Source organism: Dysidea avara, chromosome 9 (genome assembly GCF_963678975.1).
Source record: "Dysidea avara chromosome 9, odDysAvar1.4, whole genome shotgun sequence".
In the NCBI taxonomy this organism is placed as follows: Eukaryota; Metazoa; Porifera; class Demospongiae; order Dictyoceratida; family Dysideidae; genus Dysidea; species Dysidea avara.
In genome coordinates, this window is record NC_089280.1 from 9,208,410 (window position 1) to 9,225,444 (window position 17,035).

Here is a 17,035-nt window from a genome sequence, read left to right on the forward strand (position 1 = left end):
AATGGATGTAAAAGGTGTAGCTAGAGAGCTTTAAGCTAGCTAGAAAGTTTTTCTAAGGGGAAGGAAACTAGCTTCAATTCCATGCACTTTGTACAAAAATTAATAGTTATGCTTGACTTAATATAAAAATGACAAGCTATTGAGGCATGGATCCAATGAGGCATGCTATAGCTATCACATTAGTTACCTAGATCAGATCATAGCTATATAAAACAATGCAAACAAAATTGCATAATAGTGTGCATGTCACCATGCAGTACTTTCAGAAGTGTGTACGTGAATAAATATTTACTGTAAGCTACAACATTATATTATGTGTGCCTTATAAATGCAGCTGACATAGAAATCTTGGGTCGCTGCATATCATGCTACAGAAATAAGAGGAGTACTGAGTATTGCCGAATGATGAAACAGCATGAAGAAGCTGGTGCTGATGTGTGCAATAGCTGTGATGACAAGCAGAACAACATCACAACATGTCGCCAGCAGCTGCGACATGACGGAAGCAATGCCACCTGTAAAAAAAAAGTTGACCGTTGCGAAGAACTGGGACTTCCTCAGTGTTGCTTAAACTTAGCAGGTCTCCACCTGGAATGTTATGCTTCAAACCCAGACAAATTGAAGACACCAAATGCAACTGGTTACATGATGCCGTATAATGAGGAAAAATGGGAAAAGTGGCTTCAACAGTTTACACTTCAAACACAGTGTGAATACACTGCCCGAAATGGCTCTAAAGCCAACATTAAAACAAGAGAAAAAGGTGTTATTAGAGTAAACAAAGGCCAGTTCTCCTATACATCATCATGGGTACATACATATAATTGCTTGCGTGGAGGCAAGGGAAAATTCAATCCACCAAGTCTAGATGTGGAGAAGAAATCACGTGCTTCAATTGGCTCTCGTCGTCTTGGCTGTCCAGCATGCATTCACATTAGACACCTTATAGTCAGCAACGGGATGGAAATTTTAGAAATCAAAGTGCCATTGTTATGCGCACACTTGTCATCACACACTCCATCATCCATCAAAGATCAGCTTACAATGAAACCTCTAACTGAGATAGAGCAGAAGGTCACAGACTTGGTACTAGAGTGCTTCTTAAATCAAAGAGCTTTAAGAATGCTTCTGAATAGTTGGGTTGAGAAAGATCTTATACCAGCCCACATTGAAAGTGGAGTGCTGATTGAACCACCATCACAATTTAATAGAGCTTACTATCCCACAAAGGCTGACATCAGGGTAATGGTAACAAAAGTTATGACAAAACAACGTAATGGACTCTTTGATCAAGACGCAGTAATGGAGCTACTACAAAGCACTGCAGGTATAAAGCATTACTTCCGGCAATACAACAAAGGCACTGCAAAGTATATGAATTAGTTTAATTTGATCAATATAGCTACAATATTTTATTTTATAGGCTTGAAAGCCATATAAGCAAAGCTGGGTCCCACATGAACAGTAAGAATCCCATTGAAAGGTATATAGATAATATTATAGAATGGTGTTATTTTTTATGTACTGTATGATATTATAGACATTCTGAATTGCTGGAAGAGGCAGATGAGGCAGTGTCAAAAGTTTTTGTGCCAGACGCTGATCAAGAAGAAATATGCTTTAATGATGAACAGCCATTTTTATTAGTCCTCCAAACAAGGCAGCAAAGTAAATGGCTACAGCAGTATGGTAATACTATCACCTGTATGGATGCAACATACAAAACCTTACGATATGGGTTTCCCTGCTTTTTTGTTGTTGTAAAAACATCTCTTGGGATAGGGAGAGTAGTAGGGACCATCATCCCACAGTATGAAACTGAAGATCTAATAAGAGAAGGCTTAATGAAACTGGCAGAATGGAATCCATCATGGTGTCCGCAGTTCTTTATGACTGACAAGAGTACACAGGAACTAGGTATATCACCCGTGAACAGGATTGTTCTTACCTTTTATTTTAGGAGCTGTTAAGGATATACATCCAAATTGTGTCAGGCTTGTGTGTGATTTCCACACCCTTCAAGCTTTTGAACGATGGGTAAACAATTCCCACCATGGTGTATCACCTGAAGTGAAGCAGTCTGCAAAGAAAGCATTTAAAGAATTGATGTATTCCAGAACCGGTAAGTTCGTTTGTCTTGTTTTAGAATAGTATTTGTATTAGGATTGTGTATAGAAGAAGATCACGAAAAGGCCTTAGTAAAGATCACTACTTCCTCCTGGTACAAAGACAATGAAAAGTTACAGACATATCTGCAGAATGAATGGCTGAGTTGCAAGCCAGTAAGTTTTTTTACTGTATATACAGTGTACATAACAAACTATAATGTAAATTTCACAGCTTTGGTGCCATGTTTTCAGACAAAAGTTTCATGGAGAAGTAAACACCAATAACTACACAGAGTCATTTAACAATGTTTTGAAAAACCACTATTTTATCTTACGTAATGATAAGTCAGTCTTTTCTTTGATAAAACTCCTACTACAGCATGTCTTTCCTGAGCAAGAAAAGGAGTACATAGAGTTGTCAGCCAGGCAAGCTAGAGATCACCGACTTCCAAGGGAGCTTCTTCCTTCATTTTTACATAATCGTCCCAAGCCAGTCATAAGTGCCTGCCTATCAAGTATTGAAAAAGCTAAAGCTATCGACATCTCCACCATTACTGAAGTAGACAAAGTAAATGGCATTTACCAAATATGTTCAAAAAATGGTGACTATTCAATTGACATTAAGGGTGGAAACTGCACATGCCCTTATTATACATTGCGCCAAATACCATGTAAACACATGTTCTGTATTTTTCAAAATTTCTGCTGGACTTGGAATGACCTTCCTCCATCATGCATACAGTGTCCTCACATGACTTTTGACAACGAAATTGACATGTACATTAATCAGGATGACTATCAACTAGCTGATCAGCAAGATGATGCACACAATCATGATAACTCATCAACCACAATGCATTCTTTAACCCCCATTCCACCTCATCAAACAGCTGGTTCAAAGTTACTCTGTTTGCAGAAACAGCTAAGAGATGAATTAGCAAAATGTACTGCAGCTGCGTTTATGATTAATGACATTGAGGTTCTAGAGACGTTAAAAGAGAAAGTACATGGCATACACCTAGAACTAGTTTCAGCTGCCTCGACATCACAAACAGAAGTAGGTCTATTTGCTATGAAGCAATTGATGAAAGAAGAGGTGTTGGACTCCAGAAAGAGATCAACAAAAATTTGTAGAGCAAATCGGGTGACAAAGAAGTACAGCAAAATGAAGAGGAAAACCAAAGGAGAGTGCCCAGTACTACCGAAAAGATCCAGACCAGTGCAAAGAGATGATCCACTCCAAGCAGCTGCACATGCTTCAGTTGGCCGTCCAAAAGGCAAGAAACATTCTGCAGTTACAGGTACAGTTCATATCTCAGTCACTGAGTTATCTTATTATCTATAAATTGTTTAATTAACAACTAGAAATGATGGATCATGGTGGTATATCACAAAGTGATAAATCACAGTTAACCAGTACCACAAGTGAACAGGTATCTATAGCCTTTGTAATGTAGCAGTATAAGTTATGTTGTACATAGGCATTACTTACTCACTCACAATTGATGGATGATAAATTCTCACATGCTAAGAAAGGTATAATATACATAGCTACATGCACATATTTCATATAAAGTTGTCATCTGAACTAAACGACTGAGATTGCATAAGCTTACTTCAATATTTTACAGAGTTTACATTTTATATACTAGAAGTGATATTGCTGCAAGTCTCCTATACACAGCTGTTGATCAGCTGTTTAACATCCATTAGACCACTTTGACACCTCAGGTCAAACGAAACCACTCACATATTGTCCTGACCACAGGGTGATATCGCCCTAACCTTACCTGTGGTTAGGACGATATCATATTATAGCCCTGATCACAATGCCTTTTATGCTGAGGCAACTAAAAAGCATCAGTTCCCTTCGATTCTCTATATTTATTGGGTTTCTTAAAGTTTTGCATTGTGGGCTTGAGTTTATTTAGCATATAGGCTTATAGCATTCTCTTCACGGAAAAATAATCAAATGAGTCATCATCACATAGTTTAACTACTACACACCACTAAATAATTCTTTGTGCAGTGTAGGGGTTGGTTCTCAAAACAGCACATTTCAACCATACGTAACCTCTACTCTTCAGCACTTACTCTAGTACCTTAGACTATTTCCTTAACTGGATTACTTGGCTAGAAATGGTACCACTAAAACCAGAAATATCCACAATCATTTCTTTTTTGAATAGCACAGCCCAAAATTCAAACCCACAATAAATATCTACATAGCTTTGTAGTGGTGAATGTAGTTTTGTTTCTTCACATAATATTAGGTGAACATACCCAAGTGGTATATTACTTTTACCATGGCCACTCCTGATATATATGCCCACGCCCTCGGGCATATATATACCCTTGTGGCCATGGTAAAACTATTAAATGTAAATATATCACACAAAGTATTTACAATGGTTACATATGCTTTAGCTGATTTTGCATATAAATGTACGTACTTATTGCAGGAAAAAAACGACAAGGATGTGGTCAGTGTGAGGCATGTACAAAGGCAGACTGTGGAAAGTGTCGTTATTGCCTTGATAAAAAGAAATTTGGTGGAAAGGAGAGACTTAAACAACGTTGTGTTCATAGAAAGTGTAGGAAAATTCACATTAGGGAAAACAAACTTTCAGAAAGCAGAAAGGTATGTATGTATTATGCAACTGTTTGAGCTAGATATAATCGGATTCGTATACAAACTTTTAGTCTTGAGTCTCTTGACCAACTTGTCCATAACAGGCAAATTACGTGCATACATACATATTTCATCCAAGTACATGCCAGTACTTCATGTTGTCAATATATCACGCATATCAGCATAAATGTAAATGTAGCCATGCAAACATTATAAGTGTAGCCATGTTACACATTAATATGTACGTATTCCAATTGGAGTGCATATAATGTGCTAAATTATTGTTATGTGCCTCTTAAATGATGTGGGACTAAAGTTAAGGTTAAGACAAAAATCTGCAAAATTTGTTCACTAGTTAGCTATAATGAGTTTACTCGTAGCAGTATGAGTCTACCTATCACTTGACATACTCATTCGCCAATGTAACTTTACCCCTAAATCTTACAGTGAATTCTATGTGTACAGCTATACATAAACATGAATCATGTTTCCAAACTATTGAGACTAAGACATAGCTATAGACTTACAATGCTATGGGCGTATCTTTGTATAGACACTGAACTCAGTGGAACAACACGTCGAAGCATCAATCAAGTCATTACACACAATTACAAGTCAAATACTGTGTACATCAAACAGGCAAGTTATAAATGTCAGAATAATAACATACTGATTACATAAAGTAACTGTAGGGAAATAAATCCTGTCAAGCTGTCACTATCTGCTAGCAGTATTTTCAGTTACCGTCTTATGTTGGCAAGTACTTTGAGACTAGACATCACAGAAGACCAGTGTAGGGAAATTTCAGTTACGCCACCTAGTCCATCAACTTTCTCCATCCAGCTGTTACTATCTGAGCAGAATAGGTCTCTAGATAGGATCATTGGTGATGGTAATTGTCTTTTCAGATCATTCTCAAAGGAGCTTTTTGGAGATGAGAAACACCATACAAACCTACGGGGGATTATAATGGAGTTTATATCAAACAATTCGGACACTTTCACACAATTTTTATCAGACAGCTCAGAAAATATTATTCAACACTGTAAAACAGTAAGCAGAGTAGGCACCTTTGCTACACAAGTAGAGATTTATGCTTTCTCTTATTTTCTACACCTACCAATTTACGTGTACAGTATGGTTGGATTGGCTTCATCTTGGAAATGGCTCCAGTACCAGCCAAAGAACACACTGAAGTATAATCCCCTACATTCCAATTTGCCATTGCCATCCCCAAGCAATTACCACATTGAACTGTACCATACCAATGGGAACCACTTTGATCGTGTAATACCAATAAGTCAGTTATTCAAATCAGTATCGGACTCATCATATGACCAATACATAAAAGATTATCCAGCATTATCAGGGACAGAAAACAAAGAAAACATTATTGAACTGTAAACACATATACACAAACTGTAGCTTGGTATCTCAGACATTGTAACATCTGCTCACGTTTCATATATACATTATATCATACAGTTTGATAGCATTAAGCAGACCATCAACTAGTTATAAATACACTCGAAACTGTAATACATAATTCCACAATGTAATGCTGTCTCATATAATTATAACAAGTCAAAGTGTACTGTATCTTTGAACTAGTTGGACATCAAAGCCATGAGTAAACCAAATTCCATGATTTGATATGCAAGTGAAACCTCAAGTGGCACCTTTTAATGCCATGCTAAACAGCTAAAAGTGGTACATATAATAATGATATCAAGATAATAAACTTGAAACCGTTGATCTATATGGCAATCCCTGGATCGGAGCTCGTTAACTTATTACATTGCAGTAAAGTGGACAAAATTTTAAGACACACACAATTATTAACTTTTTGGGATACTTCAAACCTTACTTGGTGGTACTCATTTGTTCTAAAACTGTTACTACAAGCACAATGTGGGTGAAAGTATAAATCATAGCCCACCCATGTTTCTAAGTGCGATACGGAGGTATTTTTCCTAATACCATACCATTCTTCAAAAAAATGCAACACCACCCACCCACAATTATATGCATGCACACAACCACAGTCACCCATGCACGTGCACATATACGTATACACACACACACACTACACAATGCAAAAAACCCAGTTGACTGGGCTACCCTTGCACTACTTAGGTGTGTACAGGTTATTAAACCCCAGTAGTGGGACTAGTACTCCACAAAAACACATGTGCTTGCAACTTTGAAGTTAGTTGTAAAAATGTCTAGCTAGCTGTTCTCTTATTGTACATGCATATCTAGCACACAAATGTTGTGTTGTAGTTGTGTACTTATAAACCACACACTCCGCAGATTGGACACCAAGTTATGACTGTCATACTAAGGTGGTTAGAGGCATTTGCAACTAGTGACTAGTGTAAGTACCGTAGATTCCCTAAAAATTCGGCAGAAATAAATTAATTCTGGCCAAACAATTAGGAAAAAAATGTACCAGCCCGGTGTTATTGTCGAATTTTTAAGGATCTATCCCTAATACAGTCTACACGCTTCATGGCTATGTTATTTGCGATCTGCTTACTGGTTACTTTCTGGATTTATTTCTACAGGGACCAACAGGAACGCCTTGTGGCAGAACTGACGATACTGGCCGCAACACTCACTTCGCTGCAGCACTATATACCGTGATTGCCTACATTATCCAGAAGAGATCATGTCATTACTGCATCGCTTTTGTATACAGTCACTCGACACTAATAATAACAGAAACCACAATCAATATTATTAAACTAACTATCTCGTAATAATTAATTAAATCTCGCTAGCTCCCAGTTGGTGCATGAAGTGTTCCATGACTAAACAGAGTGTTATATCTGAGGATGTATCATGTTTGTGGGCTCTAGGAGAGATGTTATTCTGTGAACAGAAACGAAGATCGTTTTGTGGTAGCCGTGATGTCACACGATGATATCGTTGGGCACGTTTGTTCCGTGAACAATTTTACACTTTGTGCTTAGGCAGTTCATCCAGCATCGAGGTAGCATAATATGTGAGGTCACTGGGAATCCTCAATACTAAAGAAACCTTCGTCAATTAGTACTCCAAGTGCCGAAAAATTAGCACACTTGTAATAGAAACTTTCTTTCCGCTTGCCGAAATTTAGAGCACATTGCGTTCAAAGCACGGGGAGTGCCGAATATTTAAAGATGCCGAAATTTTAGGGAATCTACGGTATACTGTTTATGCATCTACAATTTGTACCCCAAGTACAAGCTAAACAGGTGGAGTTTACAAATAAAATGTTCCACAGGTGTGGATGGCCATACTTTTTTCACTTTGAGTCATTGTTTCTCATCACCACCTGCATCATCCTGACAACTCATTCCCATTGTATAAATTCACACAAGCCGCCACTTCGACACATGTGTTCTTTACAATGCTGTGATGCCATAGGTACTGGCTACCGCTAACCCGGCTTGACGTTTTCGATCACTGCCGTTTCCCAGCTGTGCAAGATCCGAGTCTAACGTGAAAGGAAGCGGTGTGAGCTTCGATTTTTTCAAAACTTCGGCAAAAGCACATTCAGTCTCTCCGTGATTATTTTAAATTGTGTGACATTGTCACTACAACATATAACCCAATCTCACAATGACTCCACCTATATGCCCATATAAAATGCATACATTTTTAGAGACCCTTGGATCTTTGTGGATTTTAAACACCTCGCTTTGCTCGGTTTAAAAATCCACAAAGATCCTTGTGCTAGGTCTCTAACCTACACTTAGGGAAGGTTTTCAAATTATAGAATGCTCAATACTTTTGTCATCACTTTTCCCCGGAAATCTGAAGCCATAGCAACTTCTTACCAGACCATGCCTTAGGTTGCAACCCGCCTATAGAAACCACTTTTTCGAGGTGGGGACATAGTGGGGCTTAGACAAGCTTCTCAGCCCCAATACTGGGGAATATAACACTAGACTTTATCAAATCTCCTGTACTACCCCACCCTAGGGCATGACATTGATAGGTGCATAATTGACTGATTATAATAAAAAAGTCAATACTGTAAGTTAATTAATTAACCCTACACAAACCATGAAGTGAAAAGCTCACAATGCATGCTACACGAGGCTAAGAATTCAATCACAATAAAAACTACCTAGGTTACAAATATTTTTCAAAACTGTACATCAAGAGTGCCCACCGTCAATCCCTTCCCAATGGAAAGATCTACCAGACTATATCACCCAAGACGATTCATTACACCAAACTCATCCACTTATTTGCACCAAAGTTTTTATTAAAGGATTGGAACAATCTACCATCTAATAAACAACATTAACTCTTTTTCAGTGGAACTTTATACAGCACTGTGTCGAACTAAACAACATCATTGTAACTACATCCTGTGATTGCACTAATTAATTTCTTTTCTTGAGTACATCAATTGTGCTGTCTGCTCAGTAATGATTAAATAAAAATAAATAAAAAAGACCACTACATCTTTAAAGTTAGCCCTATTCACTCGTGACACACTGGCTGAGGAATAGGCCTACAGTCCTTCGTGATCACTACCGAGGGGTCCGTCACTAGCGAAATCATCGACGATATTTGGAATATGGGCATTGTATTCCATGATATTCCATATTCCTGCATATTTCAGATTATATTTCAAATATTCGCGATATTCTTGCATACTCCATATTTCAATTGGATTCCTCAATATTCCTGAATATTTCTCTACATTCCATCCATGTATTATTTATCTAGGCTACTGGTTCATATCAAATAAAGTGCTTTTCACACAGTTGGGACGATTACGCCGAGGATTACGCAGTTTTTTTTTTCCCGGGCTTGATGGACTGCCCTTTCCTACCACCCCCAGCACAGATTGCATGTGCTGGACAACTGAACAAAATTAAGCAGACAAATGGGATTCCAGTCACTAAGTCCACTGACTGTGGAGTCCTGGTGTAAACACCAATGGAAGACTGTGCCCCACGAATACAATCAAATCAGGATTACGCAGTACGAACAATGATGGTTAGCCGGCATGTTGCAATGGGAGCGGGCCATTTTATATAGACTCAATCAGTAACTGAGCTGGCCAAGACGAATGTAAGTATAATCCCTCCAGCCAAAACAACTGCTTACCAACAGAGCTACAGCTACTTTCCGCGAACCATCAAGCAGTGGAATAACCTTGAGAACTGATAAGCGAGGAGAACAAGAAGTTTGATATAATTGACGCCCGCCGCAGATAATTAAATGACGTAATCTTATATCACGTGATAAGAACAATATGCGAAAATACACGTACATATACGGAAATATGATTTGAATATATTCCATATTCCATATTTCAGTTCTGATGTTCGACGATATTCCTGCCAGTGACGGACCCCTCGATCACTACTGAGGTGCACATACACGAGTGAAACTACATACCTTCCATAGTGAAACAGCGAAAATCGCCACCTGTTCAATAGCACTAATAGTCCAAAAACCACCTGAGGTCACCACTAAGGTCACAAGGAAGGGTTAATACCTGACTTTGGTACGCGGAGAAACACGGGTGACCATAATACCTAATTATTCGCAGGTGCGGAGTTTTCGCTCCCTTTTACAAAAGCCTTTTGTTTTTTGGCTTTGCCGATTTCGTTTGATGAGTGTACTAACTAAACAACCACCGACAAGCAGTGGCGGAGGTAGCAGTTGATATGAGAGGGGGCTGACCAGGGGCAGATCCAGACTTATGGAAAGAGGGGTCAAAATGAACTGAGGCACTACATTGTCTCTGGTTTGGTAAGGTGAGACCAAAGAAAAAAGGTCACAGTTAGCCGGCAACAGCTACCCATGGCCACCTCACCAGTTACGCATTTATAGCTGATAAACTGCATAAAAATCCTTACATAGCTCGCTACACATTGCTCTAATACTGTGACTGCTTTATTAGAGTGACTGCTCTATTAGAGTATCTCGATCTTTATCACGGTTTTCAGCCCACTCCAAGAAGGATAATTTTGCCCCATTTTTAAATTTTTGAAAAATGGATTTTTTATATGCTCAACAGATAGAATATTGATTGCCGATCTCAGAAATATATTGTTTGTTGGGTTGGAATTAGCTACTTTGGCATGCACAGTGCTTAAAAACTGAAAAAAGGTATTTTCTCCGGGTTTCCCATACATTTTAAAGGGAAAAATGGCACAATTGAATTAGGAAGCCATCTAGCAATCTGGACTGTCTTGAAACTGCAGTTGCTTCTAGCTGCAAGTTTGTACATGTAATGAGAGTAACTTCAGATCTCAGCGACCTTTGTATGCTTTGTGGTGAGCAATTACAAGTATGTTTCACCTACTGCACACTTCTCAATACAATGGTGTATACCCATAGGCAAGTGGCTATCACAAGTAAGTAAAATCATCAAGTTAACAACTTATAAAAGAAGTGGAGGTGTCACAATGATGTAACAATACCTATAAGGTGGAGTTGTGGTTTCAATTACAGCATTGTTATGCCGACTTTGAAGTGGTTTATACTTTGAGCTGATGACACACGGCCATCAGAAAATGTGACCTGATCTTGGAAAACCTACCTTTTTGGCACATGGGTCAATTTTTTGTTTTATAGCTTAAATGAGGTACTAGGTGCTCATCTATCTTGTGTTAAAATTTCAGCTAAATATTTTTAAGCATTCCTGAGATATGGCCGATTTTCTGTCCTGTACATTACAAACTAACTTTTATGGTAATGTATTGAGTTCTGTGGGTGATTAAGGGTGACAAATGGTGACAAATCACTTTGTTTACTATTAACTAGAATCAGGACATATGTCAGCGATGAGTCGATCTGGTAGTGGGATTATGGGCGTATTGTGGTGCTCAACCGACAGGCTTTAAATGGAATCAGAAGAGCCTGTGAGACATGCCTGGCTGATCTTATAATGACGGTCTTAAACCGTGACCGGCATGTACTGCTAGCATAAGTTTCAGGCTCAAATTGTTCCTAGAAAACTAGCCTGACATACTTCAAGAGACATTTGGGTCTAACCCAGCCAACAAAGTAATGAGCACTGCCCATGTCACATTAACCAATGTACCCTTGGCTAATGGAAAGAATTAAGTGGGAGGGAGGGATGGGAGAAGAGCAGAACACGAACAACAACTTCAGCAGCGTGTTTACGCAAATGTGTCTGCGCTCTGTGGGGCCTACTTTGAAGTGAGCGCCTGAATGGTAGGAATGCACCCACTGGGGTTGTCTAACCGGTTTGGGTGCCCTTACAGGTAGCACCAAGTCTGTCCTGCTAGTTAACCCTGTTTAACCTACGGTTAAACTTGCATTAACTAGAATCAGGACATATGTCAGCGATGAGTCGATCTGGTAGTGGGATTATGGGCGTATTGTGGTGCTCAACTGACAGGCTTTAAATGGAATCAGAAGAGCCTGTGAGACATGCCTGGCTGATCTTATAATGACGGTCTTAAACCGTGACCGGCATGTACTGCTAGCATAAGTTTCAGGCTCAAATTGTTCCTAGAAAACTAGCCTGACATACTTCAAGAGACATTTGGGTCTAACCCAGCCACATAAGATGTACCAGCCTTAAAACGGAACATCAGTTTTAGCCCCAAATGTAGTACAAGCACCACCGCTATAAGCCCAATACCCACATAAGCAAATAGAGATATTTGCAGTTAACTGAGAGTGAGTAACCATTACAGATTAAAACGAGTGACATACATAAACCAATCATTATACTACAGAATGTCAAGTAATAGTGAAAAATTAATAGCGTTCCCAGTTGCTCGGAGGATCAGACTGAACATTTGGAGAGAACTGGAGAGACCTGGGCCAACTTTTGTGGATGTATCTTGATGTAAAGAAGATATGCCGAACTTTTCCATCGGCCGAGAGTTTGAATAGTAGAATCTTGGATACCCACCATTGCCGCAGTCGTTGCTGCGCCTCTTCGAAAACTGTGGCCAGCAAAGTTGTGAGCTGGTAGGTTAGCGGCTGTAAGTGCTGCCCTAACTTCCTTCACGAATTTTGGCTTTGACAATGGGGAACCATCTTCCCACTGGAACAAGGGACCAGGCTTATTTCCTCTTCGAGCCAGGTATCTCAGGAGAGCTGACACAGGACAAAGGTCATCACCTGTCTTACCCATGACTACCGTTACCCCCTTCCTGGCTTGATCTGTTTTTGAATGCTTGATCGTCAAGGAAATTGAACTAGGTTGATACTCGTGGTCAGCACGTAGGTCTTCAAACGACAGGTGAGTGTTTGGATCAAACTCCTTCTCTCGTGACACTGTAATTTCACCCGACCTGCAGAAGGAGAAGAAGTTAGTGGTGGCAGCTGCCCAGAGCAAAGTGGATTTGAAAGCTTCATCCTTCTTAGCAAACCAAACAGTCTTCATTTTCCGTAGGATCATGAGGGTAATTGGAAGTCGAGCTCTAGGGGCTTTTCCACGTTTACCGGCCTCTACCGATATGCCTCGGAGTATCTGTCTCAGCCGAGGCATCTGGGCCATGTTGGGGTCACCGAAACCCATTGCCACTTGGACTTGACGAACTCCTGACAAATAAGTCTTCACTGTGCTGTGAACCAATCCCTGCTCCGCTAGGCAAGTGGCAAAGTAGCAGAGGATACTCTCTGAAGTAGGAAAAGGGGTGAGGCCAAAATCATGGCAAAATTGACTGTAACGACGTTCTGCTACCTTGTAGGTTTTGTGCGAGGAGGTCGCTAGAGCTGATGTAAAGTAGCGATGAACAGCTTTGTCCAGGACATGGACGTCCATGTGATGTTTTGGGAGATGATGGTCAGTAATGACTGAGGAATCCTTGTTGGGATGCGGGAAGCCAGTGGAACCTGTGTGAAGAAGATGCTTAAGTTATTACGCGATAAAGAATCAGCAGCAATGTTATTCTTTCCTGCTATATGAGAGGCAAAGAACCAGAAGTTGTGATATGAAGCAAAGAAAACCAGGAGTCGTACTAAATGCATCAAGTGGCTGTCTTTACAAAATAAAACATTCACCACATGCACCACTGCCATATTGTCGGTGTGGAAGTGAACGATTTTTCCAGACCAGTGACCACCAAAGATGGCTGCGGAGATGACGATTGGGATCATTTCTTTAGTGGCAATAGGAAGATGCGTCAGCCGGGAGTTCCACTGGAAATGGAACCACCTACTGTCGTAGAAAGCCCCGCACCCCCAAGATCCTGATGCATCTGAGGTCAGTGTGATGTCTGCTGTTTGCCTTCCCAAGTCCCACAACATCGATATACCGTTCCATGTGGATATGAAAAGGTGCCACCATAGGATATCCGCCTGGGCGGGAACATTCAGACGCACATGATGGGTGGGCAGGGTACCAACATTCTGGGCTGTATACAAGCGTCTCAGAAAGGGGCGGCCAGGGCGAATAACCTTAGTTGCAAACTGCAACAAGCCCACTAAGCTCTCTAGATCCCCCTTCGACACTGATCTTTCTAGTACGAGCGCAGCTAGCTCCCTCTTTAACTGTGAGAGCTTATCTTCTGGTAGGCGTAACTGTAAGTTAACAGTATCTACCTCAATTCCCAAGAATTTGAGAGACTGAGAGGGCCCCTCCAATTTAGAATGTTCCATAGGCACCCCTAGTTTCTCCCATACCTTTATCAGAATGTTTTTCTGGGCTGTGGCCTCTGCATAGTCTTTTGCTACTAGGATAAAGTCGTCTAGATAGTGAAGTAGGTTGTGGATCCCTTGGTTTAGAAGGATCCACTGAATTGCATCCGCCGCAGCTGAAAAAATTTTTGGAGCAGATCGCAACCCGAAAGGTAGGGTCTGATCTATGTAGACTGAATTTTCCCACTGTACTCCCAAGAGGTGGCAGTCATCAGGGTGAACTTTGATCATCCTGTAGGCCTCTTTAACATCGGCTTTTACTAGCAAAGCACCTCTACCATTGTTGAGGACCAAGGCCGAAAGGTGGTCTACAGAGCAGTAGGTCAATGAAGACAGTGATCGAGAAATACCATCATTGACACTGAAGGATTCTGGGGATGAAAGGTCGACTATCAGGCGCCATTTCCCAGGCTTCCCTTTCTTTGGGATTATCCCAATTGGGCTGGAGTGAACATTCTTGGGCCAGAAGTATGGAGGAAGCTTGACCATACGACCCAGTAGAACTTCTCTGTGAAGGTATTCGGAAATGATGTTAGGGACTGATGATGGCCTGTTACCAGGGGAGGTGCCCAATTGTTGCTGTCTATTAAAACCAATTCGGAACCCTTGCTGAATTCCGCTAACAATGTACTCCGCGAACCGACGATCTGGATGATCTGTGAGAAGGGCTGACCACTGGGACTGGATCAGTGGGGAACATGCCCTGCCACCAAGTTGGCACCCATGGGTCTCACTGAGTGGTCTACACAAGTCCAATGTCAACAAATCTTCAATGTACATATAGGAGTTGCTCCGTAGCATACCCCTGGTATGGAGATCCAGGTCTACGGAAAAATAAGAACCCTCAGGTAGGATCACACCTTTAGAGGTGGAAAAAGAGGGTTACGTAATCAGCTGGGTCTTCCCTATAAAATATATTTTATTTTATTGGTTTGTAAAGCCTAATTTTTTATATATATTGAAATAAATACCTGTATGTATTTTGCAGGGAACCTACTGTATGAGTGTATGAATAGTTGTCAAGAAGACCCAGGTGATATATACTGTGAAGAACGTTGAGCAACACAAGTTACAAATTTCTAATTGCTGAAGTATGTTATTAAGAAAAGGGATTGCATCATGTAATGATTACAATACAACAAAAACTGGGCCGCCTTGAACCTGCAAGATCGTGCCCGCAAACAGTTCAGCCTAATCTAAATCATAAAAATCAAAGATAATTGAAGTCTGTTGTCACTACTGGCACTGTCTACTTTGACCGCTTTGGGGCTGTAGTGCAGGATGAAGCAGGATGTGGACCACCACACAGCCAACACGAGTGAGAGTAAGGACAGTTCATTCTGTCACAGCGGCCCTTAAAATTCCAACGGAAGCAAGCCTCTTTTGAACTTGGGTTGGATGATTTTCTACTTCCACTAGACTGTTGAGTAGGCCGGGTGTGTGATGACGACGATGCCAAGCGCTGCTGCGCCGACAGACAGTGGCCATAGATGGTGAAATTTAACTCACCCCATTGGCGGACGTTTCTAGCTGCTGCCCACTGCCGAAAGTCGACATCATATTTCATCCATTGGGGACCTAATTCCTGAGAGAGTTGTAGGATGAGATGGAGATGGGCTATCAGGCCGGTAGCTTGTGTTGGTGTGGTTGAATCAGCCGAGGTTAGCACAGCCATGTAGCGTGAGAATGCTTTAAGCCATGAAAGTATGTCGGTGATTTGTCTTCGACGACGCTATGCTTGTTCTTGATCGATGACGAGGATTTGACCACATCCCGAAGGTTGGAAGGTAAAACTCTCTGGCTGGCGATGATCATCAAGCAAAAAGGCTAAATCCACATACTCCCAACGTCTTATCCTTTCGATGAGTTTTGTAGGAAGTGGAGGTAGGCCCTCTGCAATTACTGTGCTGACTCCCGTTGAAACGGATGGAGGATCCTCTTCAGAGGGCAAGCCCAGAGGGGGTAGGGCAGGTCCGGTCGCAAGGAGAGGATCGACGGGTAGGTGGAATCCTATAGCTCCTCCAGAAGCATCTGTGAATGACAGGTAATTGTTGACTGTCTTGTTATTAAAAGACGGATGGAGGCTCAGCGAGCTGGACGGCTGATACCAAGCCACTGGCGAGACGACGTAGGTACCGCTCAGCGCAGCCGGGACTGAGTGTCTGCCAGCAAGACTGGGACTAGCGTCTACCAGCTCTACCGGGACTCTACGTCCACCAGCTTGCGCGAAGGCGACTACGAAGTCGACATCGCTGTGGAGAGGCTTCGTGGCGTGTGCGTCAGGTGAATGACGCCGAGTGCCACCCCACGTCGCACGAGGTAGTCGCGTGCCGGGGGTTGCACATCGTGCCGGGCAGTTTATGGGTGCCCAGCCGCTCACTCGCTGTCAGCCAAGCTAAAGAAATGCGTGCAATCATGAGGTATAGCTGCGTGACTTACCTGAAGCGGGTGACGAAGACGCCAGGTTGGAAGCCGGATCTGGTGCCGTCAGTGGGTTGGCGCTCGCTCCCGTTCCGCCACGAGATTGTATCAAATCCGCCACGGCGGTAACTAGTTGCTGGACCGTAGTGGCCGAGAGTGATGGTAACGCCGGCGGTGGAGCGGTCGCAACCGCTGGAGGAGTAGAGGTTGGTGCGGTGTCGTCTGACGCGGACGAAGG

General features: G+C 41.5%; 3 protein-coding genes and 1 long non-coding RNA gene across 4 annotated transcripts; 2 read left to right on the forward strand and 2 right to left on the reverse strand.

The window, feature by feature from the left end:
* Positions 1-30: 30 nt before the first annotated feature.
* Positions 31-2,783, forward strand: LOC136267461 (uncharacterized). The gene is made up of 7 exons (XM_066062624.1): positions 31-1,370; positions 1,424-1,483; positions 1,541-1,917; positions 1,961-2,122; positions 2,176-2,282; positions 2,341-2,683; positions 2,734-2,783. The coding sequence occupies exons 1-7, from the start codon at positions 403-405 to the stop codon at positions 2,781-2,783; spliced, it is 2,067 nt and encodes a 688-aa protein (XP_065918696.1). The 5' UTR covers positions 31-402.
* LOC136266026 (uncharacterized) lies at positions 2,669-6,329 on the forward strand. The gene is made up of 6 exons (XM_066060985.1): positions 2,669-3,409; positions 3,474-3,541; positions 3,590-3,644; positions 4,571-4,749; positions 5,294-5,379; positions 5,433-6,329. The coding sequence occupies exons 1-6, from the start codon at positions 2,788-2,790 to the stop codon at positions 6,142-6,144; spliced, it is 1,722 nt and encodes a 573-aa protein (XP_065917057.1). The 5' UTR covers positions 2,669-2,787; the 3' UTR covers positions 6,145-6,329.
* On the reverse strand, positions 5,303-10,328 carry LOC136266036 (uncharacterized). The gene is made up of 2 exons (XR_010705868.1): positions 10,147-10,328; positions 5,303-5,694 (listed from the first exon to the last, which is right to left on the reverse strand). It is a non-coding gene; the product is annotated as an uncharacterized lncRNA (long non-coding RNA).
* A 2,186-nt stretch (positions 10,329-12,514) lies between these two features.
* LOC136267462 (uncharacterized) lies at positions 12,515-15,156 on the reverse strand. The gene is made up of 2 exons (XM_066062625.1): positions 13,725-15,156; positions 12,515-13,572 (listed from the first exon to the last, which is right to left on the reverse strand). The coding sequence occupies exons 1-2, from the start codon at positions 15,154-15,156 to the stop codon at positions 12,515-12,517; spliced, it is 2,490 nt and encodes an 829-aa protein (XP_065918697.1).
* Between the last annotated feature and the right edge of the window lie 1,879 nt (positions 15,157-17,035).